Genomic DNA, 27,313 nt, shown 5'->3' on the forward strand with positions numbered 1-27,313 from the left:
ATTGTCATTTACATGCGTGACTTTTTGTGCTTTTTTGTGTTGCGTGTAATGCTGTAAATATTTGACAGGCAGTACGAATTGCCAAAAAAAACCCTATATTTTCCAAGTAGCCATTCCAGCCATTTAATAATAAAATAACATAATTCATAATGTTTATCTCAGCGCATTTTTTTGTTAATAGACCCTGAGAATCAATTTTATTTGTTTTGGTTGTAGTTTATTTGTTTTTGTTTTATTTATCTAGGATACTTAAATATTTCTTTTCCACATTTCAATCAATTTAAAAATTAATAGCTGTGGAAAAGGATGTACTTATTATACTCTAATATCATTATAAAACCAAAACAGCATCAATACAACAATACTATCGTTTGTCGTGATCGTTTTTTGGGAAAATATATCATCCTAAAAAATGTGTTATCGTGACAGGCCTATTCTCAATGTACCAGGATTCTTAGAAGAAGCTTCCTTTTTTGATCATAACATTTTCTTTTAATCTTGCACCATCAATTATTTAGGAAAGAGATACAGCACTTTTCTCAGACTGAGGATGGCCCATTGTCAAACAGCTTTCATTTGATTCTTTGCATTGAACTTGACTTCAAGAAATGAAACAAAAAGGCTTAGCATGTACATTTCAAAAACAGAGAATTCTGGGTGGTGGAGTGTGAAATAGCAAAAACCTACCTCTTACAGCAATCTTTTCCCAAAGTGCCGAAGCTTCAGGGCATTTAATTAACCACAAGAATTGGACTGACAAATTGAGGCCACAGTTCGACCTACACAAAATTGTTTTTGACTCTACAGAAGCTTCAGAGTCATAGTTCAATTTGATTCAAATGAATTATACTTAAGGAATGACTTCACATGTTTATTACAAAAAAAATTAACAAAAATAGTGCTGAGATGTAATGAGCTGTGGCCTACATTGTACTCTGCTGCAGCAGTTTCCTGTCTCAGCCCTACTTCCATCATAATCCAGGACCTGGCACATCGAACTGTGTCCTCATAGTCGTTGTAACACTTATTGTTACAGGGCTATCTGCGCCAGTGCAGGAAGCGTGTGGACATGTTCAATGACGACCAGCTGAAGGTCATCTTTGGGAACATCGAGGACATCTACCGCTTCCAGATGGGCTTTGTTAGAGACTTGGAGAAACAGTACAACACAGAGGACCCCCACCTCTCTGAAATCGGACCGTGCTTTTTAGAACACGTGAGTTCAAATAGTGTTTTGTCCAGCTGAGAGCAGCCATGATTGCTAAAAGAAAAATGTTGTTAGACCTGTTATCACAAGATCAGAATTAAATCATCTCATTATCTTGAGATAACACTTAAATTGTGGATATAATTAAGTCACCGGCAAACAGTTTATCTCAAGATAACGGCATAATTAAGTCATGATCTTGAGAAAACAGCTCTAATAAAAATTTTAGCAACCGGGGCTGTTCGTCTGTACATGTTGGCACTCTTCTACCCTGCATGTTTTATTGAGCAGAGATTCACTCCATAATTTCTGTCTCCCCTCATGTATCTTTCTGCTCCTTTGTTCCTACAGCAAGATGGTTTTTGGATCTATTCAGAATACTGTAACAACCATTTGGATGCCTGTATGGAGCTGAGCAAACTGATGAGGGACGGCAGGTACCAGCACTTCTTCGAGGCCTGTCGCCTCCTCCAGCAAATGATTGACATTGCCATAGACGGCTTCTTGCTCACCCCTGTCCAGAAAATCTGCAAATATCCACTCCAGTTGGCTGAGCTTCTTAAATACACCGCGCAGGAGCACAGGTACTGTTCGCTTCGGCCAAGGTCACATTTCCTCTGCTGAATGTGTTGCTTTCTGGTGGTTGTTAATTTGTTTCTAAAATGAAGCCATTACTGATGCACCGTTGTGTTCCAAATGCATTGTGTTGCAGTGCAGCCGTTGCAGGTGTTGGGTTTATTCTGCTGATTAGCCACGCATGAACCGAAACAAATGTTATTTTTCAGTGTTTTACCAGCTTTCTGTGAACGTTGTAGAGCCAAACATTTGATCGAGGAATCTTCTAAGTGTATGCTACGCCATACAATTCATAATTATTTTCATTTCAACACAGGGCCATAAGATCACTGCATAGAAGTCTGGATATTAATAGAATACAGATTAAATATGAATTTGGGCTTTTGCTAGCACATAAACAAGCATCAGCATTCCCCACACACTGCATGCACGGCACAGAAGTGCACAATGTAAACATTTGCAGATACGCAAAGCATCCAGATGTGCAAACTCATGCGTGCAAACCCACAGAAACATGGTGTAAGTGATTCAGCGTGTCTCAGCCAGCTCCAGGTCATTCACGAACCACGCGTTCTCAGCCAGAGAGGGACAGGTGCCAGCTCTGCCAGCTCTGCCTGCCAGATCACAGTGTTTGACTGTTAGGAGCTGTAGAGAATCTGCCAGATATAGGCCTGCTCGCTGTCACACACACACACACAACACTGTCTCACACACACACATTATCTTCCAAAGTGAGGATTGGATCCATTGCACATCTAAGCCAGAGGGATAAATCCAGCTCAGTTAGCAAAGACGCAGTCAGAGTTAACTGTGGAAAGAGAAAGTGGCTGATTAGAATTAAATAGCAGTGTGTTATTTTGACTGTGTTCCAGCAGACTTATTGCTGCTACTTGAGTTTATAACCCCGGTCCTTTAATAGGCTACTCAGTATCATTCACTACTGCAACATTGCATGTCTTTTTCAAAGGGTGGCTGATCCCCAAGAGCTATAACTTTTCCCTCTAGCACCCCAGGAGTAATTACATACACCCTGTGTCCACAGTGATTATCGATACGTGGCAGCAGCACTGGCAGTAATGCGGAACGTCACTCAGCAGATCAACGAGAGGAAGAGGAGACTGGAGAACATCGACAAGATCGCCCAGTGGCAAGCCTCCGTGTTGGACTGGGAGGTATGTGTATTTACTCTGGAGTCATTTCAAAGCATCTCATGTCCACTGATGTTGTTTTACTGGCAAAATCCGATCTGGTCTGTTTAGTCCATCTGTCTAATCACAGATAATGCCCGGGGGCATACAAACTTACATTTTACTGCTCACTAAATATAGGCACTTTAATAAATTTGGGAAAATGTGTTATGCTGCATTTCCGCTGCATGGTGCAGCATGCTTCTACCTGTCTCGCTCTTCCTTGGTTTTCTATTAGCAAAAGTTGTGTACAGCACCTTGTACCTGTTCTAATCAGCGGTTTGATTCCTGGCAAACAGGGCCAGGGATGTCAAAGTGTCCTGGGGCAAGACACTGAACCCCCAAATCAAAGTGCATTTGTATTTTAACTTGCTGATGAGCTTGTACCACCTTGTAGTGTAGTGTATAAACGTGTGTGTGTGTGTGTGTGTGTGTGTGTGTGTGTGTGTGTGAATAGGTGAATGCTGAGCCGTAGTTTAAAAGGGCGTTGAATGATAGCTATGACTATCCATTAACCATTTACTGGAAGATGGAGTTAAAACACTATACACAGTATTAAAAGGCCATATTCTCAACTTTCACTTTCATTTTTTGTCTTTTTAAACTTTGTCAAGCAAGAATTGTAAAACTAAGCTGAGATACACCTGATGACATAACTATGACATCATCATTGTCAACCCCCTTAAACACAGTTAAAGCCATAAATCATTAATAAAAAGACAAAAAAACACAGGTTGAATTTCTTTGTTCCATTTTACATAAAACCAAAATAATAGAATCTATATATTCAACAGTGCCTACAAGTGTAAAAGAAAATAATAATAAAAAGTGCCCCAGTTGTGCTGAGAGGCACATAATTAAATGTTGTTTTTTACAGAATCTGGTTAGTGCAAACTGTTTATTTATTCCATTTTATTTCATTACTGTACAGTTTTAGTTGTTCTACGTGTCTTTTTGAGACACGTAGAATAAAGTGGTTTTGTTTAAATGTTACTATTTTAGGCTCAGATTTAGTTACTTTACCTGATGAAAAATGAGAAAATGGAAAATCTGATGATAATTTCTGGCTCACAGTTTGTTGCTATAGTAAATTATGCAGTGTTGGTAATTAAGAAACCCAAAACAAATTCCATTCAAACCCACTGTGGGCTGTGGGGTTCAAATGGTAAATTGACTTGAAAAATGTCCTGCAGAGCCACACAAGACACTATACAGCTGTTTTTAATAGCTGAGTACTGACCGTGATAGACTTAGACTTAGGCAGACTTTATTGTCATTCAGTTACACATAAAAATATGCACATTGAAGGAAATTCTGTTGCATTGGCTCACAGTGATTGCACTCTGGAATGTCGATAAATAAAGTATAAATATAAAATATAAAACTGTAAAAACAGAATACTTATATTGCACAGAAGTGTAGCAGCAGAAAGTGCTTTTGTACATGATGATTAAACTGAGCTACTGTTTGTGTAAAAGTGGTGAAGTTGCACCAGTTAGAGCATCTTCTTCATTTATGAATCGTGTTTGTGTGTCTCTAGGGGGATGATATCTTGGACAGGAGCTCGGAGCTCATCTACACTGGGGAGTTGTCATGGATCTATCAGCCGTATGGACGCAGCCAGCAGCGAGTCTTCTTCCTCTTTGATCACCAGCTGGTCCTCTGTAAGAAGGTAGGCTCTCTCTCTCTCTCTCTCTCTCTCTCTCTCTCTCTCTCTCTCTCTCTCTCTCTCGCTTTGTTCACACTCTTCCGTTGCTGAAGACTTTGTTGGCTTAAAACAAGCTGATAAGCTGAAACACACCCTCCGCCTGTGTTCTTAAAAGTTGTATCACATGGCTGGTGACGAAGACGCTTGAAGACAATGTGACTTCATCGGCTGTACTCGAGAGCTGCAAAATAGATTGCGTAATACCTTATGAGACACACCAGCCCCTCGGTGAAAGATGCGTTCAAATCCTCAGCACCTTTCACAAAATGGAGCTGTGGTAGTTTGGGCTCTATTGCACCGAGGCTGTGCTCTCCTGTCAGACGGATGTTCACGCTCGGCTAGACTCCACGATACACGCACACGGACACGCAGACACAAATCCGGACGGACGCTTTTGCACAAACACACCGAGGCTGGCATCATCACACGCACAACCACGTGTACACACAGAGGAGCAATAATTTCACCATTACACACACAGAGAAAAAACACTCACAGGGTGTCTTTCGGTTTTTGTATCCTCTCCTCTGTCCTCATATCATCGTCGAACATCTCTCACACCAGAAATGAACTTTTGCAGATCACCACCAGCTGAAATAGAGACATGCTGAATTATAAATCCTAGTCTTTGTTCCATACGTCCCTCTCCAGCATCCTCAGCACAACATGTGTAATGGCAGCCCTCAGGGTGTTTTAGTAACACGTTGCATGTTGCCACGTTCCATCTCTTCCGCTCATCTCTGCCTTATCAGCACACAGATGCAGATTTGTCTCTGCATGCTTATTAAAAGAAGCCTCTTCTTGTTTTTCTTTTTTTCCTTCCTTGACCTTATAGTGACTGGATGCTATTTGGTCCCAAGGCAATGGTCACAATGAAGATTTTTTTTTCTCCATGTGGCTGTCTTATTTATAAAGGTTACCTAGGTTGAGGTTAGTTGTTGTTGATGAGCTGCTGCAGAGCTGGAACGATTGTATTATTATTCTGATGATTCATTTATCATCAGGATCGTGAGGATTTGCTTCATTGTTACTTATTTGATAATAAAGGGAATATCTTTGGATACCCGGTCGAGTGTCCATCAATCAGAAGACGTCTCCTGTGCTTTAAGAAAACTGATGATACATTTGGAGATGTTAACTTGTGAGAATGCATTTTTTCCGACTATTTAATGATATTTTATAGACTAAAAATGACTCCAAAAATAATTGGGAGACTAATCAGTGATGACAATAATTGCTAGATGCTGCTCTGTGCTGGCGTAGTTAAAAAATATGAATTAAATATTTATAGTTTTTGTATATTTTATGGGCTAACCTAGAAGCTGAAGGAGAACATTAACATCAGACTATTTTTAGTCACAATTCTAGTGTCATACACTGCTGTTTATCTGCACTTTGTGTTTACTGTATGTACGCTATTATACTTAAGAGTATGCACATTTTTTTCACTATATTGTGCCCTCAAAAATTCCACAGGGAATGAAAAAAGAATTATAATGGCGATGCATATACACCACTTTCTTCTAACAATCCCACAATGCAATGCTACATATTTTAAAGATATTAACGTTAACCAACTCTACATTTGTCATTTATGGCGCTAAATGATGATAACCGACCCAAATTTGAAATTACTGCTCACTTTTGAGAAAACTATACTGAGAGTCCATTATATAGCCCAATTCAATGGAAATGCATTGCTAGGCAACAGTTTTGGTCCATGTTGTCCTCCTGTCAGCTGATGTCACTCTCTCATACACTCACACGCACGCACGCACGCACGCACGCACGCACACACCCAAGGCATCAGGACAGAAAGCGTCTGGCATGTTTTATGTTTTATGTGAAAGGGTTAATAGGGAGAACTGCACCAAGTGGACACAATATCAGAAACACATCATGACACAATGCAGCATAATAGAGCTCCAGTTATTAGTGGATTAGCAGGAAATGTATCCAAAACGATTTAGATAATGGATTAATAGCTCTGGCTCCACGCTGAAGCCAGAGCTTTTATGTTTTTTGATGTCTGTCTGTGCCTTTCTTGTCAACATGATAGTGGTCAAAGTCAATGTCACCTCATAAATAGGTTTTGGGCCAAGATTTCATCAGCAATAATGATAATATTTCACAAAAATGTCTATCCGGATAATATTATGATGACATTTTTTATTCAAAAGGTCAAAGGTGAACTTCTCTATGATGTCATAATGTTCTGCAAAAACACTTTTCTAGCCATTTTTCAATATAGAAACAGAAAGAGAGATTTGGATCATATTTCACGTTCGGTCAGGTGGAGAGTCGGTGACACTCAACTTGTGGGGCCCACGTTTGAACTGTAATTGAATAGATAGTACTTTACTTGAGTATTTCCATTTTATGTAACTTATACTTCTACTCAACTACATTTAGACACAAATATTGTACTTTTTATTCCACTACATTTAGCTGACAGCTTTAGTTACTTTTCAGGCCGAGATTTAACATAAAAAATGCATTTAAAGTGATATGACTTTTTTTTTATTAAACCTCATAACAGTATATTAAGTAGTAAAAATGAGCCCTATCTTTAGAACATTAAATGCTGCTTACATAAATGCATCATAAAATTAATCCAATCATACATTAGAATATATAAAACAATCTGAGTGGGTCCATTCTGCATAACGAATACTTATACTTTTGATACTTTAAGTACATGTTGATGCTGATACTTTTACTTGAGTAAGTTTTCATGCAGGACTTTTGCTTGTAGGGGAGAAATTTCACACTGTGGTGTTAGTACTTTTATTTAAGATATCTGAATACTTCTTCCACAACTGGTATGATGTCATGGCTACATATGAGTCTGGACAGACATGGATGTAAACAACAACCTGATTGGCTAGCAGAGTCAGGAAAAATGCATTTTAAGGATTTCTTTTAAAGACAAAATACCAAACATTATTTTGTTTTAGCCTCTCACTTACTGTATAATCATGCACTGGCTTACTGTTTATATTATAAACTGAGATACAAGTGTGTTTGTGTTTGTGTTTTGTTTGACGTCACCATGGGCTCAGATATACTGGGGAGGACAATTTTGCACATTTTCTCAACAAGTGATTAATTGAGAAAAGTATAGTAATGAAGGCAATCATTGTAAGCAGCCATTCAGTCCAGCAGAACAAAACAAACAAAATAACAAATTACAAGAGTTGGACAGTCAATGAAGCATCACAGTGATATAATTATCATCACAGTGTGGCTGTGCATTAAGCTTTATGCTGTATCTAATAAGCTAGTAAATGCACTTGTATTGAAGTAGTATCTTCTACCTTTTGTCATATCACGTGTCAAGCAGCTTTGCAGAGAAAATTGGCATTCTGCAATGTGTGTGTAAGGTGTTTGTATGTTTGGGCAGCAGATGGAAAGGGTTGCATAAGGCGGACTCTCAGGATACCGAGGGAAGGATGCTTGTTGACACCTCCAAGGTTCAGCACACACACACACATTAACAGACGTCCTTCTCCTCCTCCTCCTCCTCCTCCTATTCCCCAGGATCTGATACGCCGGGACATCCTGTACTATAAGGGCCGCATCGACATGGATCGCTACGAGGTGCGGGACGCCATAGACGGGCGCGACGACGACTTCAACGTCAGCGTGAAGAACGCCTTTAAATTGTGCAACAAAGACAGCGAGGAGATCCACATCTTCCTGGCCAAGAAGCCAGAGGAGAAGATCCGCTGGCTCAGGGCCTTCCACGAGGAGAGGAAGATGGTGCAGGAGGATGAGAAAATCGGTTAGTCACGCACCACCCTGTTTGGAAAGCATTAGTTTCATTCACAATCGCCAAAGGAGTATCACTTACATGTTACATGTATTTGCTGCAGCACAAAGCATAATTCCCATTCCCTCCTTGTATTCTTATCAGTGGTGGAAAGTAGCTAAGTACATTTACTCAAGTACTCTACTTCAGTACAGTTTTGATAAAGTTGTACTTTACTTGAGTATTCCCATTTTATGAAACTTTATACTTCTACTCACTACATTTTGAGGCTAAACTTATTACATATTTAACATCAACATGATACATTTAAAGTGATTAGACATTTCATAAAAGTATGTTAAGAAGCAACATTAGCAGCAACATTGATTTTGATGCAATTTAAGTTTTTGTGCAGTGGCATATTATACAAAAAAAAAAATAGAACGTGTTATCTTAAAGGACAAAATGTCCCCAATAAATACTATATTTATGTTATTTTATACTCTCGCTGACCAGTCTTTTCACCAGTTTTTTTACCTCTAATCTTCCAAATATTCTTTAATTTCCAGAATTTAACCCTTTAGATGCTGGTTTGTTCACATTATGCGTATGCATTATCAGTGGTGGAAAGTATCTCATAACATTATGTTAAGAAGATGGAATTATTCATACCTTCTGAGAAAATGTAAATGCTGCTTACATAAATGCATCAATAATAATAATGATAATCTAATAATATATTTAGAATATATAAAACAGTCTGAGTGGGTCATTCTGCATAACAAGTACTTTTACTCTTGAAACTTTAAGTACATTTGATGTTTTGAATGCAGGCCTTTAACTTGTGGTGGAGTAATTTCACAATGTGGTATTAGTACTTTTACTGAATAAGGGGTCTGAATACTTCTTCCACAACTGATTATTATTAGGAAAAAAGCAGGTTTTTGATCTTTAATGGTTACTAAATAATGTTTCATAGCTGTTCAACGGCTGTAGCCTTTTACATCTCTTTGTCACATGCGTGTTGGTAAAATATTGTTTGTCGTTTAGGTTTTGAGATCTCTGAGTACCAGAAGCGGCAGGCGGCCATGACAGTGAGAAAGGTGACCAAACAGAAAGGTGAGGCAACAAGAAGATATCAGGTGATTTCCCTTTTCTTTTCCTCGCTGGTGTGCTCTGTCTTCTCATCGCTGTTTACTCTTTACTCCTTAACCTGCTCTCTTTTATTCTTTTTTCTTTTTTACTTTCTACACCTTTTTTTAACCACGCCTACTTTGTTTATGAATGAACTATCTGTGTACTAAGTAAGCTAGAAAAGTCACGGTGATTTATGTCTTCTCGCTATATTACTTTGGATATTTTCGCTTTGAGCTAAATGTCTGTCGGCCCGTATACACGAGGATGAATTGATATGAGTAGTAAAGCAGCTGTTAAGCATCAATGAAAAGACAGAGAGCTGTTTGCATGAAGTATTGAGTTTAAAGGGCGATCCCGGTGTTCATGACATGTGGTTCCTGTGTCAAGCTTGTCTCCAGCAAATTTCACACCTCAGACATCTGTTTGCATTCTTTCTTTTACTGAGTTAGGGGGGTTGTCAGTGTTTATCACCTCCATTTACATCCAGATTGTCAAAGTATTGAAGTAACACACGTATTGTTGGTTGAAACACTGATGCCTACAAGTGTTTTATAGTTGATTTTTCTTATTTTTTATTACAGAATCTAAATTTGTAGAATAAGAGACGTTTATTTTACACTGCGTGCTCTGGCGTAATGGAACAAAATAACACTTTTAAGTCAGGAGGAACACCAGAGTAATCATGCTATTTTCCAGTAATTTTGTTCTGTTTTCGAGACAGATATGTCAGCGTACTGTTAACACTTGTGCCTCGCTTTCAAAAGGTTGCTCTGATGTCCTTAGAGGACAAACATATAAGATAAAAGTTAAGATAACGTATTACTTTTTTATCCCGCGTTGGCAAAATTTAGTTGTCACAGCAGCTCAAGATAAAGACACATAGGGAACAGAATAAAGAATATAAAAAATAAGAATTATACTTACATTCTATACACATTATATACATACATTTATGCTATTTGGCATTTATTATTAATATATATATTTTTTGTGATTGTTTGTTTTCCTGAAAGTACTTTGCATTTTACAGATATTGCACATTAGAGAAATTATTTTTTTAGCATGTTAAATAGGTTAAATAGGTTGTTGCATTTAGTATGAACATCAATGCATAAATATATTTAAATGTATACATGGTATAAGATTTATATAATATTAAAAAAATGCAAATAAACCAGTCAAGTGACCTGATGGAACAGGTGCTGTATTATGTGGTGCTGCTATATGGCTGAGTATCCTTTAATTTTTCAGAATTTTAACACTTTAACTTGACTAAAAACTTTGTTACATTATTTTTCACAGTATGGGACTGTCTGTGATTAGCACGGCATTGATTATGATGCAAGTGCAGTGTCATATATTGAAATATATTATATATTTATATACAAAAACATAGAACGTGTTATTATGGAGGACAAATTGTCGCTTTTCTCACTGACTTCATTTTTTCAACTAGTCTTTCCACCAGTTTTTTAACCTCTAATCTTCCAAATATTCTTCCATTTTCAGAATTTTAACCCTTTAGATGCCGGTTGGTTCACATGATGCCACGGTTGCTTTTATTTAAAAAACACACACATTTATTAGCTTTATACTACATGGATTGATTGAAAGTCCAGGATTTGTCAGTGTTTAGCAACAACATTGATTTTGTTAATAAAAACAAAAAAATATAACTTGTTATCTCAAAGGACAAAATGTCCCCGTCTAAAAATTACAATAAAATACTATATATTAATATTATATTTTCACTATAACTGATTACATTTTTTAACCAATACGAGTCCTGGTCATATCTATGAAATATTCTTTCATTTTCAGTATTTTAACTCTTTAAATGTCAGTTTGTGTAGATAATAGTAATAATAATAACTTAAATGTATATAGCGCCTTTAAAGAAACCCAAGGACGATTTACAATACAATACAACACAGTAGGCATGACTAAAAATATTAAAAAACATCTCTCTCCCTTTTTTTTGTTCAAAACACAAAAAATCCATTGTTTTCCATTTACGGAATGCTTGGGAGATTGTTTTTTTTTCACAATCTAGGACATGTCAGTGATTAGCAACAACACGATTTTGATGCATTGCATCAAACGTTGCAGAGCTCCATACTACAGCAGCAATAACTCCAGTGGAAACCTGGAAAATATTTTTAAAAACATTTTTTTTTTAATCAATCAATAAGTAATACTTACCAAGACGCTTTATGATAGGGCTGGGCGTTATGGCAAAAAAAATGATCACGATATCTTTTTCATATTGTCCGATCTCGATTATTATCGCAATTTTTTTATATTGTTTTTAAACTGCCAGTTTTAAAGTATTTGTACTGAAAACTAAGGAAATTATAGATGAGTTCCTCTAGTAGTAGCTGAACTGCTAAAGACTTTACTCGCAATTTCATGCTTTCGGCATAATCACTTGGGTACTACTTCTTCAAATGATTAAACAGATTTGTGGTTGTTAGAAAGCCCATGCTCTTAATGTTTTCTTAACTTGTTAACTAAGTTTCGTTCAGTAATAACAATAGTTTCTCTGTAAGTTTTCATATGTCCTCTTGAACGCACCATAGCCGTTACAACGATATCATATAATCGCTCAGGCCTACTATATGCATTAACACAGCCACACATAAAAAAATATGTATATATATATATATTCCAAGTGAGACACACGGGTTAACTCTGACAGCCACCATCTATCTTGGTAACAGAAAAACATGTCAAACAAGTTCTTCAAGATGCTATTTCCTCACAAAGCATCAGACAGAGGACCCACATGTCCAAACTGCTGGTATCACCCTTTAAGATTTAGCCATTTTAGCGCTAGGCTAGATGTTTGTACATTTACCATTACTGATGTTCTTGCTATTGCCAGTTTCACAATAAGCATGTAACCATCCATTAAGGTATTAATTAACCAATGACCACTGCTGGAATGTTCTCTCTGACGTTAGGATCCCTGTAGATGTCTGTCAGAAGTAAATGTTGTGTGTTTCTAAGTGCTGTATGTGTACATGGCTGGCACAAGGTGAAGTACTCTCTTGAATTTTCAGATTCATTTATAGATTTCATCTTGAGAAAGAGGGCCATGTTGTATGGACATGGTTTGAAAATGCTAAAGGTATATGCATTAGAGTTCCTTAGAGCTAGCACAATAAGATGCCATGGCAACTGCTAAGCAGCATTGGGAGGTGTTGTGATTAACTTTGGCATTGGAGCATGCAGTCACAGTCCAATCTGTTTACAAGCATTATCTTGACTATCCAAGATAAACAGGTTCCTCTAACACTAATAGATCAAACCCTTCGAACTGCTAAAACAGTGTTTGGCAAAATACCCCCAAACAAAAAGACACTGTTCCTCATCCTTTCATTTTCTTTTTAACCAAGATGCCATGGCAACTTTTGAATATTTCATCCAAGTATTGATCGTAATTTTTAATTGCACTAGCATAGTTGTGATGCTTGTAGGCTGTAGCTAAATGACATCGTAGACTGTAGTTAAATGCATATTAACAGCTTTCTGTTGGCTCTATTTTTGTGTTCTCAAGTGTCGGGGGTGCTATTCAAACAAACGTGCTGTCAACAAACATGGAAGAACAATGTCTCTTGTCCAAATGCCTGGTTCATCATTGACGTAATCTGTCGGTTCTCTTGTTTGCCTGCTACAGAGTTCGATTGAATAGCATCTTCAGTCTCCCTTGTGTCATTGCTAGAGCTGAATTCCACTTTCTCTCAATTCAGCTGTCATCATATGATCATACTGTATCATATCTCAGGTTTAATATGCAGGAATGTTAACACTGAAGGCTCATTTTGTCCGTCTATGTGCCTGCTTTCTTTGGAAGCATGACTTGATGTTGTGTTGTTGTGCCTGTTTTCGATACATTACTGACAATGTTTCCTGTTTGCTATCCACCTCCCTTTCTTTTTCTCTCGCTTTGTGCCCTGCACCGCCTCCTTGTCCCCCCCCTCCTTCTTGCTCTTTTTGCACCTGCCTTCCTAGGTGTAAACAGGTGCACGCCCCCCTCATACCCGCCCCCCCAGGACCCCCTCAGTGCGGGGCAGTATGAGGTAACGGAGGACATGGCACAAGGAGAGGTTTTTGAATTCAGTCAATCCAAAAGAGGCCAGGCTCCTTTCTGGCAGAATTTTAGTAGATTAGCTCCATTTAAGAAATAGAGATGCACAGACTCTTCTGAAGGACCAGCTATTTTTCTTAGAAGCACTAAACACTGGATGATCATGTCCCATGATGAAGAAAAATACGAAAAACACACATAACACAAGAGACTTTTGAAAATTATGGACCATTGTTAATATAGGGTGTGATTGGAAGCAGCAAGAGGACTGAAGACTTGGATTTAAACAGAAAAAATAAAACTTTACAGTTCATATATGTTAGTAACGTTCTTAGTTATCATGCTTCTCCAGCTGAGTCGACTGTCATGAACTCTTTCCCTCGGATTCTGCATCTTCATCTGAATGTCCTGGAGTTATTTAGATTGTTATATGAATTCATTTTGAACCATCGTCTGGAGAGAGGCCGAGCCAGTGGTAGTATGATTGTGTCCAAAAAGCTGAGATCTTGCTGTGCTGCTATGTGAGATTACTTGTTGCATTCTTCTGAATGTGAGCTCGAATAATGAGCGGCCTCGGCTTTAACCGGCCGTGGCGCGTGAAGGACCTGCGAAGCTCGACCGTCAGCATCATCTCTGAGTTAGATCCTTTCTGCCACTGATCACAGACCAGCCAGGCTCATCTCTGCTCTACCGATGTCTGGATCTCCTCCTCATGCTCAACGATCCATGTTCCTCTCTCTCGCACATAGTAGCCCTTTCTTCACCGAGTCTGACGTTCACAGTGTTTCCCTCACTCTCTGCATCCCTCTCTATCTCTCTACCCACCTGCTCGGCCTCTGTGAGTCAGTGGCTCTCAGAGGAAGAGCTTCATTCTTTTGGAAAGCTGCCATTGGCCATGATAGGGTGGGTCAGGGAACAAATCAATAGTGGGAACATCAATAGAATATTTACATCCTTTCACCAACCACTTTTGACAGGGTATTCATAGCCGATCATGCCGAGGGGGCTGCGGGTTTGCATTTTTGACGGAGAGAGAGCTCGCCGCTCAGATGAAACAGCTGGGAGCAGGAGATAGGCGGGCCGCGGTCCGCCTGCCTTGTGTCAGAGCCCCTCCCCACTCTCCCCAGAGACCACCCCTGTAGCACTGTGCTGGCAGCTCACTGGGCGTTTGGAAAGAGAACAGCCTACCTCCGGGAATCCTCTGAGAGCTAAAAGTGAAGTTGAGGCATTGGCCAAGGTCTAAAATAATATCTCTATTTCCATGTCAGCTGTCAAAATAACAACTCGCTTAGTTAATTATTTTGTGTTGCTCACATTGTAAAAAGCACAGCACTTGTTTAGTCTGAGGAGTACTTTCATTTAGAGGGGACATATTATGCTCATTTTTAGGTTCACACTTGTATTTTTGGTTTCTACTAGAACATGTTTACATTCTTTAAGGTTCAAAAAGACGTTATTTTATCTCATATTCACCTTCTGTTTCAAACGTGCCTGTCTCTTTAAATTCCCAGTCAAACAGAATATCTGAGCTGTAAATCAAATCCTTTGTTAAAAAAGTGGGCAGGTTTAGAGTTTAGCAGAGCTAATGCTAGCCACAGCCTGCAAGCTACTTTCATTGGAAAACACTGCAGCTACAGAGAACTGTTGGCATCACACACACACACACACACACACACACACAAACACCTCCCTCACCTGTTGTAGATCAGCAGGAGGACCTTCAGTTGACTCCGTGTTGCATTGCAGGCATGCAGACGATCGGTGCCTGAGGCTCCGGAGCTCCCCGCTCACCCACACAAGTCCACCATCATCTGGTGGCCGCAGTCACACAGACAAAGAGACGGCTCAATATCAGCAAAGCTTCCCCCAAATGAATAAGACCTTATCATATTGTTACTTTAATGTAATTTAGAGAACTTCAGATAGATTTTGCCACCACCACAACATCACAAACAAGCTAGTAGCTTATTAATCTGAGCTCTTTACCACAGATTGAGCGATTGATATTAATATTATTGGTTGTTACTATCTTATGTAAGCACATGTCATATTTTGTTCTATTTCAAATTCAAAGATTTTGTCATTTCTTTTGGCATATGTTGTTAAGTAGGTGCACAATATTAACTGGGGTGTTATCTAAAGGGGTTATTTCACGTCATCTCAACTTTAAACCCCCCTCTCAAAAAAAATCCACTTTCTTTTTTATTGGCTTGTGGAAAAAAAAGCCTGCATGTGATATAAGAGGGTGAGCTAAATCTGAATTGCTTATTGAATCTCTTTGGACAACATACAAAACACTGACATTGCTGTTTTATTTCACAGTTTGTAGGATGCTTGGCACTCAGATGCACTGAAAGTGTGAGTTTCTCCATAATATGTCCCCTTTAAGTAATCCAAACATGCCACAATGTGAGAAATTAGAACGAACCCTGAACCAGCACAAGGGGAAATGGTCATAAAATTGTCAGAAGTTATAAATGTTTGGTCGGTTGTTAGACAGCAGTGAGCTAGTACCGTAGGGAGGCAGAAAGGTGATTTTAATCTGTAGCATGCAGGTGTCCTCCGACAGATTCATGCCTCTCTAAAGACTGCAGCTTCAATTCTTGGCGCTCCTTCCCGTTGTTTTTCCAGATCTGATCCGTGTTCTTGGGGCTGTTAAGTGATTTTTTTTTACAGAGAACTGCGGCCTGATCAGATTGATTTGTTTTATCGACAATTGTCCCCGAAGCTGCTGCATTATGCTCTGACAACAGAGGTGAAAAGTTAGACAAGAGAAGAGGAGAAACTACTTTACACACAACATGAAGGTATATTCTTTTCTACAGTTGGAATGTAAGTGTCCATGGTTTGTGATCATATTTTTGACCTCAGATACAGATTTTGTGTTCTCTCACCTGATGGACAGTACATATACAGTATGACAACTTGTGCAATGTGATATATCATTATATATCTTCACTATTCACTACGACGTGATATGAAAGAGTTATATATCGTTCTATGTCATTTGTTTGCCTTCTTTTAGGCCTTATAACCTATTGGAGAAAAAAAAGACCTTAGAGTTGCTTTGTATGTTGTGTAATTTATGTTTTGTTTCAGTAAAGAAAGTTGAGAAATGGGTGAGTTGGCTGCTGGTGTCTGTAGAGATGGCTCCCAGTGAGATTGTTTTGGAAGATAATTCCCTGGTCTGGCACAGCAAAAAGATATGGTTCCCAGGCCATGATAACCTCAGGTCCCGTGCTACGCCCACCCCCACTCCCTCACTCTCCCATTCCCTTACTTACCACGCCACCAACAACACACACACACACAAGCATGCAGGCAAACACACACACACACACACACACAGACACATAATCATGAGCACTTGCTGGCCCGTTCTGCTGCGGAGACGAGAGATGCTATCTAACAGTGCCTTCCAGCATTCCACTAGTGATTATCTATTCAGTTTCACAGGCAGATTTGAATTAGTCATGTATTTTCCCTTCAGTGTGGGACTTGCATCTCTCTCTCTCTCTTTCTCTCTCTCTCTCTCTTTCTTTCTCTCTCTCTGTCTCTCATACACACTGGGAATTCCTCGTTCCCCAGTGCATGAGACCCACTCGGACAGAAACTTTAGAGGTCAGGCCTTTTCCATATGAGTAGATACTGTGCTGTCTGACTGAAACACACCTTATTATCATTATGATTATTATATTATATCACACGTACATAGCGGTAATTTTCTTGCACAAAAAAGATAATTTAGTAACATAGAATTCCTTTATTATCTATTTATCATGCTGAAAGATGGTTTCATTTGAATATATCGTAGGAAATTTTCATTAGTCAAGTTAGGTTTCACTTTTCAAACTATATTATTAACAGTGAATCAAAAGAAGAATCATCTATTTTACCTTTATCAGCTACACACTGTAAATAATGTAAAAAGAACAGATCATATATTTGGATATTGGTATTTTGCGTTGGAGACGAATGTTGTTCCAGTTCTAGCGTGCGGTAGACCTCAGTACCAGGTAAATGCATGCTCGTGGCATCCAATATTTTGCATGAGACTTTAGACAACTCTTAACAGATTGTTTGGTTTCATTTAACTTCCAATGGGGATTTTTTTCCACCCACAACACGGAACCATTCATTTGTGAACCCATACCATCTCACTATAGGGAGTTCTTTTCTCTGTCCACCTGTCTCCGGCTCATTACAGGTTGTAGCTTCTGTTTTTTATTTATTACGTAGAGGGGGAACACCTTTCCTCACGCTGACTCAAAGACTGAACTGTTGATAGGTGAAATAAAAAGGCACTAACGCTCTCTTTGCCCAGATATATTGGGTACTATAAACTGTAAATTCAAAATCTTTTTCTTCGACTCCAACCTGCACTGTCACGGTCCAAACTGCTGGTTATTTTACTTTTTTAAATTATTATTTGGAATGCCATTAACCGCTGAGGCAAAACGGGTATAATTTTTCTATGACAACAGTGAACCAAATAGGAGGTAGCACTGATCATGGGTGTTTGTGTATAGATTTGTAGTCGAGCAGAAGAGCTGAATAAATGCGAAACCTCTCGGGATGAGCTAAAAATAAACATAATCCTGAAGACACGCACACACATACACACAGTACTTCATTGCAATTCATATCATGCTCTTGTTTAAGGAATAAATCTTTGAAGTACAATGACTTGACAGTACAAATTAATTCCTCACTTGTATTTATTGAATGCAGTATTATTAATAGTACCATTTTGGCCACGCTGTTCAAAGGATGTATATATTGGTTTTTATTTGTCTTCTATAATTATCATTCTGACCTTGAGAGCTGAGAGGAAAGCCTTCTGTGTGGAAGATTTTTTTATATATATATATATATATGAATATATTTCCGGTCATAAAACCATGGCAGTCAATTTAGCAGACTTGTCAATTGGATGCATCAGAAGTTGCTCAGATTTCTAGAGTTACTCCTTTTAGTCCAGGGTGTAAATGAGCTAAGCGCTCATATTTAGCATAGCAGCATCTTCAGTCGGGGCTCCTTGCAGTTGGTTAATGCGGTCCTGTGTTGTTTCAGAACAGTCAGGGTACAACAGAGTCTTCAATGAGCCATATACTGATGTGGTGTTCAATGACAACAAGGTTAACAGAAGACTGACATCCCACTTTTGGAATCTACTCATTGTATATTACCATCAAGTTTGAGGTCTTGATTTTTTTGCCTATCACACAAGAAAACTTTACTCACACTATCCATATCCTTTGTCACCATATGCAACTCATTTTCTTTCTTGCTGGCCTTTGAGTTTAATTATTTGTTGTAGAAATGGAAAAAAAAAACATGAAAAATAATGCCTATTCAATCCAGAAACTGTGAATGGGAGAGTGGAGATGTCAACTGTATGTACATTATATGTTTTGATGTAATCAGAAGCACTGGGAATATGTTGTACTTCGCTGTAAAAATAAATCCATATCTGATATAGCTGTACTTTTGTTGAAAATAAAACCTCTACAGAAGTGCGTGTCCAGGCGTCGATGTGTGAGGGAGAGCATTGTGTTCGGTTTCCTGTTGTGTGACATCACATCCTGTTTGTAGGTCCTACATTCCCAACAGCTGACACATTAACTCCTGGATGGATTCATTACAGAAGGAAAAGATTCAAGGGCATGCAAGCAATATAATAACAGGACCTGGATGGTGTTTTGCAGGAAACATTCCAACAAACCTCCAACCACAAATTGTAGCCTGTAAATAACTATGCTGTAATCAATAAGTAATGAGACTTATGCAAATATATTCTCCCGGTTGGCCGTGCTCAAGTGTAGGCTGATCGCTCTGCTTCCTCGTGTTTTGAAGTCCACAGATGCGAGAGTGTTTTTCCAGGCAAGATCTAAGACGTCCTGGCGAGACACAGACACTGTCTCTGTGTATGTTTGTGTCTCTCCAGTCGAGTCTGGATGTATAAATAAATGAAGTGACACTATATTTTGTTATGTAATGTTACCTGTGAGGAGGAAAGGAACTAAAGGTGATGCAGAGAGACATTAACAGATGTTCAAAACTCTCAGTGAGAAACCTTCAAGTTGGAGCAATAAACAGTATTACTGTGGTCTCTAGTGGTCGACTGTGGTGTTACACTTGGACATGGACAGTGGTGGTGGAGGAAGTATTCAGATCCCTTACTTCAGTAAAAGTACTAATACCACACTGAAATTACTCCACTACATTCCGAACTTACTGAAGTAAAAGTACAAAAGTATCAGCATCAAAATGTACTTAAAGTATCAAAAGTAAAAGTACTCGTTATGCAGAATGGACCCACTCAGATTGTTTTATATATTCTAAATATATTATAAGATTATTGTTATTATTGATGCATTTATGTAAGCAGCATTTTAATTTCCTCAGAAGGTAGGAATAATTTTATCTTCTTAGCATAATGTTTTAAGGTACTTTCCACCACATATAATTCATAAGCATAATGTGAACAAACTGGCATCTAATGGGTTAAAATTCTGCAAATAAAAGAATATTTGGTTAAATAACTGGTGAAAAAGACTGGGTGAAAAAATTAAAAGTCAGCGAGAGTATAAAATAAGATTTATATATAGTATTTCATTGGGGACATTTTCTCCTTTAAGATAACACGTTTAAATATATTGTTACATTATTTGTATTGATGCTTTTATGTAAACAGTGTTTTCATTTTGTAAAGACAGGGCTCATTTAATTAAATTTATGTAATTAATATACTGTTATAAGATTTCATCAAAAGCCACCATTAGTAATCACTTTAAAAAATATATCTAATCACTTTAAATCAATCATGTTTTTCATGTTAAATCTTGACCTGAAAAGTAACTAAAGCTGTCAGCTAAATGTAGTGGAGTAAAACGTTCAATATTTGCCTCAAAATGTAGTGAAGTAGAAGTATCAAGTTACAAAAAATGAAATACTCAAGTAAAGTACATGTATTTAAAATTGTGCTTAAGTACAGTATTTGAGTAAATGTACTTAGTTACTTTCCACCACTGGTCATGGAGTCCTTTAGGATGATTCAGTGAGCTTTCTAGAGCTATAATATCTGTTTAAACTGAAGTGTTTTATGTAGCAGTCACAAACCTCAATCTTCATATATAAATAATAAAAACAATAATTTACAGCACAGGGACAGTAAATCGACGTCTTGTGTGAGTGTCCGTAAAGTCCAGTGGGGGGAACAAAGATGTAAATACAGTCATGAGAGTACAGCAATGAGGTAAAAAGAGTCACTGGCCATTTATCCTGATGCAAAGGTGAGCATCATATGAGTTCAGAGGTGTCGTGCTTCAGGTAGTTCCTCAGGATCAGAGGAACATCCAACCTGTCGACAGCAGGCTCCTTATTGGCAAAGGGGAGGTGTCTTCGAATTGCCAGCCGAGTCTGAGACATCAGTGTTTTGGGACAAACTGGAGGAGAAACAGGCAGATAAAGAGGATCAACACAGAGGGAGGAACCAAGCAGTGATGGAATGCAACTAAGTACATTTACTCCAGTACTGTACTTAAGTACAATTTTGAGGTATGTGTGCATTTTAAGTAACTTTATACTTCCACCTTACTTCATTTTGAGGCATATATTGTACTTTTTATTTCACTATATTTAGCTGATAGCTTTAGTTATTTTTTTAGGTTGAGATTTAACATGAAAAACTTGATTAATTTAAAGCGGTTTGGCATTTCTATAAATTAAACCTCATAACAGTATATAAATATATATATAAAAATGTATGTAGTTAAATAATAGCCCTATCTTTACAAAATTAAAATCCTGCTTACATAAATGCAATAATACAAACATTTTTATGATATATTTAGAATATATAAAACAATCTGAGTGGGTCCATTCTGCATAACGAGTACTTTTACGTTTGATACTTTAAGTACATTTTGATGCTGATACTTTTGTACTTTAACATCAGTTAGTTTTGAATGCAGGACTTTTACTTGTAGTGGAGTAATTTCACAGTGTGGTATTAGTACTTTTACTGAAGTAAGAGATTGAATACCTTTCCCACCACTGTTTGCAAGTCACAAGTACCTAAGTCTTTGCATTCAAGTCCTAAACGTAGAGTTTTGAGACCTAAATAAGTAATTATGTGCTCTTCACTTAATTTAATGCCATTTTACTATATATTCAACTCCAGGGCTGTCAAGCAATTAAAAACACCAATTGAACTGCAGAATTTGCAGTGATTAATTATGATTAAGAGACCATCGCTTGTAATACAGGATATTTATCTGTGAAGGGGAGACTTGTGCAAAAAAAACATGTTTCTCTGCCTCCTCGTAGTACTCCTAGTACTCCTAACTGCATTTGAAAGAATCCACTGCACCTGAAGGAAAAAACAACCAATCAGAGCCAGGGAGTCTCTAACGCAGCTGTCAATCATGTCAGTGACTGCTGTCAAACTGTCAAACTAGGCAGCTATGATCAAATATGAACCAAGATTCTGTCACTCCACAGCCAATTTCAGATAAGATACGACTTTTCAGTGTGGGAAATGTAGTTGTTTTTTTATTCAGATGTTTTAAGAAGCAAGCAAACTATCAGCAAAGAGGGGACAGAAAGAACCACAGGAGGTCTCACTGTAATTCAAATTCTGTCCCTTTTGTGCCTTTTTGCGCCAGTAATTTTTGCAATATCCTGCTGACAAACACAAACCAAAAACATAACCTCTTTGGCAGAGGTACATGTGCATCACAATAAATTAGAAAGTTTATGTATGTCAGTAATTCAATTCAAAAAATGGAAATAACACATTATATAGATCCATTACACACAGAATGAAACGTTTCATGTCTTAATTTATATCATTATATCTTATGTCTTCTAATTATAATGATTATGGCTTACATTTAATGAAGACCTAAAAATCAGTGTCTCAAAAAATGTTCATATTACAAAAGACCAATTTTAAAAAGCATGTTTAATATGGAAATGTTGTCCTCTGAAAAGTTTGTCCATCTATATGACTCAATACTTGGTTGGGGCTGTTTGACTTGAACTACTGGAAATGGACTTTTCCATGATATTCTAATTTATTGAGATGCACCTGTAAAAAATTAGAGACATTGCAATTCACAACAGTATCATTTACTTTGAAAGTCAAAATGCTCATGTCCAAGTGAAGTCATAAGTCATTGGTGTTAAAATAAAAAAGTTGAGTAGCAAGTCTTTTTTGATTTTGTCAAGTGGAATCTAAAGTCATCAAATGAGTGACTTGAGGCCAAGTTACGACTCAAGCACAAACCTGTGGATTGTCATTTTGACACCTTTTTCTGCTTACAGAACCAAGCTAGAATCAGAGTCTCACCTCTCTCTTTGAGCAGCAGGATCAGAGCTTCATTCTGCTTCGTAGTCTTGTCAATGATCAGTGTTGGCAGATACACGTCTGCCCCAAAGTCTATGAGGAGCTGGATGTACTCCACCCCGCAGCCGTACCGCAGACACACCTCCAGGACTGTCTTTGGCTGCTTTATCCTGGCCAGCATCTTCTCATCTGTGCAGTTGTAGTTGGGGTTGGCCCCGTGGAGGAGAAGCAGTTTGAAGCAGTCCAGGTGTCCGTAAACAGCTGAGATATAAAGGGGCCCTCTGCAGGATGTGGCATTAGAGGCCCACTCAGGGACTTTGGGCTTGACGTCCACCTCGGCGTCGAATCGCAGCAGCTCTCGGAGCACTTCTACATCCCCCTCCCGGGCTGCAGTCAGCACCGGGGAACAGTTGTTGTACTGGCTGCCGTTAGGGTCGGCTCCGGCCTTCAGCAGGGCCACCACACAGTCCAGATGTTTCCCACTGACAGCTGTGAACAGAGGTGTCTGGGCCTTCACGTCCAGGCTGTCGATCTGGATTCAAACACAGAAACAATGGGACATGTTGGAGCAGTAGAAAAAACTCACTCAAATTGTGATTTTTACTGATCTTAGAATGTGCACAAAGTGGCATTAATTGTTTTTTGGAGAGTGTATTCTCACCTCTGGAGCTATGAACAATTAACAAAGAATTCCCTGATTACACTTCCAGGAGACACTGAGACACAAAATTAGCATTTATTTATTTATTTAGTTAACCCTCTTTGGCATGGTGTTGCCCTCAAACAACAAACCACTATTTTGGCCAAAACACCGCCCCCTTAAAAAGTAAAGTATCAATCAAAAGTCTGATGATAAGTCTGTGATCTATGAAATTTGAGGTGGGCGTCGGTTTGACCTTTAGTCTTCACTGGTAAAAGTCCTTTTTGGGACCATTGCCAGCTTGGACACACTGCTAGCAGAGGATAAGATAAATTACATATTTTAACCATGTTTAAAATATGAATAACCTTGTATAAACAATATCTTTGATGTGCATGTACATTAGAAGAAGCATATTTGATAGAGTAAAGACCCTTTTTCTCTTCATTTATATAGTAAAATGGAAATTAAATTATTTTTTTCCTCCTAAAATAAAAATCCATGCCATATAGGATTAATGACTTTAAAGGAGCATTGTGTAGGATTTATGGAGATCTATTAGCAGAAATTGAATATAATAATTATGTCGTCACTGGCATTTAATCACCTGATCCTATGAATTGTTCTGTTTTGGTTCCTTGGACTGAGTTCTTCATATCCAAACAGTGGCTCCTCCTCCTCCACACAATCTGCCATGTTGAACCAGCATGTATCCACACCAGCCCAGAACAGACAAATGCCTGACTTTAAAGAAGGCCTTTTATGTTTTTACATTACCAGAGGGGCACTGGTTTCTGCACACTTGTATGTGGAGGGCTGAGTAGAGGGGTATTCATTTTTTGCCATCTGCACCCTCACCACTAGATATCAATAAATCCTACACACTGCTCCTTTAAAATCCAGTATCGACTCGCTCTGTTTGGGTCTCCACCAACTCCTGAGACAAATATCTGACTTTGAAGCAGGAAAGTGCTCCACTGTTTTCCTATCTTATCATAAACATTGTCCATTTGCCTTATGGTACTGGTCAGGTAGTGCAAAGGTATACCAGATCGCAGTGGTGGAAAGTAACTAAGTACATTTACTGAGGTACTTGTACTTTACTTGAGTATTTCCATTTTATATAACTTCATACTTCTACTTCACTTCATTTTGAGACATATAGTGTACTTTTTACTTCACTACATTTAGCTGACAGCTTTAGTTACTTTTTAGGTCGAAATTTAACATAAAAAACTTGATTAATTTAAAGCGGTTTGGCATTTTTTATAAATTAAACCTCATAACAGTATACAAATATATTTAAAAAAATATATGTGGTTAAAAAAATAGTCCTTTCTTTACTAAATTAAAATGCTGCTTACATAAATGCATCAATACAAATAATCTAATTAAGTGATTAAATGAGCCCTGTCTTTACAAAATTAAAACACTCTTTACATAAATGCATCAATACAAATAATCTAATAATATATTAAGAATATATAAAACAGTCTGAGTGGGTCCATTCTGCATAACGAGTACTTTTACTTTTGATACTTTAAGTACATTTTGATGCTGATACTTTTGTACTTTTACTTCAGTAAGTTTTGAATGCAGAACTTTTACTTGTAGTGGAGTAGTTTCACAGTGTGGTACTAGTACTTTTACTGAAGTAAGAGATCTGATTACTTCTTCCACCACTGCCAGATAATTTTTATGGGTGGAAAACACCAGCCTGCTACTTCAATGCTGATGAAGGAATACCAAAACAAAGAGCTAAAATACACTTAAAGGTTCTGAGGGTGAACAGTAGGGTACAACTTTTGCAACACCTCATACCTAAAAGACAAATTTATCATCTATAAAGTGGTTGCACGGTTGCAGTTTTATATGATGTGTCGTGAAACAGTTGAAGTTTTAAACACATTGTGTGGGTTAGGTTTAGGAAAAAAAGAAAAGAAAAAAAAGATCTAGTTCCGTTTCATAACAAGTTATATACATGATGTAATACTTGATGTAGTACACTACATAATAAATTAAATAACTAAGCGTTGATATTTGTGTAATTTTGTGAAATTTGTGACACTAGAGGTTGACTACAAAAATAAATATAGCATGTATGAGTTGTACAAATGACCCATGTGGCTGTATTTTGGTTGAGAATGGACTGTAATTTTCTGTCTTCTTGTCACTACCAGCGGCCTCTTTCATATTAAACCTAAACATTTGATCCATTGTTCATTTAAATTACTAATAAGTCAAGCTTTAGTGTAAAATGTGGAGAAAATATAATTTCTCACCCATCATTTTTAACATGTGAAAAAGCATCCAGGAACATTTTTGGGCTTTTAAATGAAAAGTGTGATGGTTGAGTGCAATATATAATTTGGGCTTATTAAACAGAATACTTATGTCCATTACACCCACCAGTTGGCACCGCTGTAGTGCCTCCACACCTACTCACAAAGATCCATCTCACTGTCCTCATCTGAAAGCTGTGTCTCACCTCTGCACCGTGCTCCAACAGCAGCTCCAAGCACCTCAAGTGTCCCAGAGCAGCAGCGGTGCGTAGGGGGGTCACAGGGACCCCCCACCCGCTGCGAGCATTGATAGACCTCCTGTAAGTCTCCTGAGACAGGAGCTCGGAGAGCAGGGGCGCGTCGTCGCTGCTCACGGCGTTGTTCAAGGCCTGACACTGCTCATTGTCCTCATCCTCCTCCTTAGGCTGCAGCAGGGAGAAGATCTTCGAAATGTCCATCAAACTCATGTTGACAGCTTGGCCCAGAGCCATAATGTAACCCCAGGCGGGTGCAAGTCAAAGCCCTTCCATCTGCAATGGCAAAAATGTCAGAGAAAGATGGTAATACAAGCCAACACATACTCAGCTGACATTTTGGGTTATGTCTGTTGGCTATGACAATATTTCTACATGATATTAGGAGAAAGATGAGTCTTACCATGGCAGTACAATACTACAATGACACTGGGCAAATCTCAGTAATCCAGGCTAAATTAAAGCCATACATGAGTTCATTTTGTACTAAAAAAAGAATACTTTTCCTCTTAAGGTCCTCAGAATAAGCTCAGTAAAAACACCGTTGGTGCCAACAGCAGCAACATGACTGCGACACTTACCTCCACTAGTTGCTTGCTGATTATTTTTCCAAAGACGTTAGAAGAAAAGTTAACAAAAGTCCATAATAAGTCACGTGGGAGGAAGACAGAGGGAAAGAAAGTTGCTCCAAGAAGTGTGTGATGCTGCTACAGGAGCTGTGAGTTATGAAAAGTGCAGTATTCTGTGTGTGTGTGTGTGTGTGTGTGTGTGTGTGTGTGTGTGTTAGAGAGGGGGGCCAGAGCTTCTTTCTGGGGGGGTGGGGGCTAATTTTAGGCCACAGATGGGCCTGGCTAAACTTCCATTCTCGGAGAGTCAAGGCTCAGGTTTATAATTAGAAAGGTGATACAAGTGTGACACTCAGTCGGCTGATTGCTGAGTGTGTCCTGAATAAAAACAAGAAAGACACATAGACGTCTGTGTCTCTAAGAGACTGTGCATGCAGAAGCATAATAATTCATTATTTATTGAGCTTCTGAAACAGGTATTTTAAATACAACAGCCCACAGCTGCACCGTAGGGTTTCCCTCTGTGAAGATGAAGCCTAATAATAAATGAGAAAGGCCGTTAG

General features: G+C 38.3%; 2 protein-coding genes across 9 annotated transcripts in view; one reads left to right on the forward strand and one right to left on the reverse strand.

Moving 5' to 3' along the window:
- Nucleotides 1-19,172, forward strand: part of LOC131981356 (rho guanine nucleotide exchange factor 9) — a 50,418-nt gene extending 31,246 nt beyond the window's left edge. For 5 of the 8 annotated variants that reach the window (XM_059345623.1, XM_059345625.1, XM_059345628.1 and 2 more), the window contains 6 exons: nt 1,037-1,216; nt 1,559-1,791; nt 2,826-2,955; nt 4,511-4,642; nt 8,219-8,462; nt 9,480-12,499. In XM_059345623.1, coding sequence (XP_059201606.1) covers nt 1,037-1,216; nt 1,559-1,791; nt 2,826-2,955; nt 4,511-4,642; nt 8,219-8,462; nt 9,480-9,733 — 1,173 coding nt within the window. In that variant the 3' untranslated portion in view covers nt 9,734-12,499. Of the gene's footprint in view, nt 1-1,036; nt 1,217-1,558; nt 1,792-2,825; nt 2,956-4,510; nt 4,643-8,218; nt 8,463-9,479; nt 12,500-13,580 lie in introns of those variants that run through there. The other 3 variants (XM_059345622.1, XM_059345624.1, XM_059345630.1) reach the window with 1 other exon arrangement.
- A 1,786-nt stretch (nt 19,173-20,958) lies between these two features.
- On the reverse strand, nt 20,959-26,421 carry LOC131982169 (ankyrin repeat and SOCS box protein 12-like). Its single transcript, XM_059346764.1, has 3 exons — nt 26,137-26,421; nt 23,012-23,540; nt 20,959-21,104 (listed from the first exon to the last, which is right to left on the reverse strand). The coding sequence occupies exons 1-3, from the start codon at nt 26,419-26,421 to the stop codon at nt 20,959-20,961; spliced, it is 960 nt and encodes a 319-aa protein (XP_059202747.1).
- Nucleotides 26,422-27,313: the final 892 nt, after the last annotated feature.

Source organism: Centropristis striata, chromosome 12 (assembly GCF_030273125.1).
Source record: "Centropristis striata isolate RG_2023a ecotype Rhode Island chromosome 12, C.striata_1.0, whole genome shotgun sequence".
Lineage (NCBI taxonomy): Eukaryota > Metazoa > Chordata > Actinopteri > Perciformes > Serranidae > Centropristis > Centropristis striata.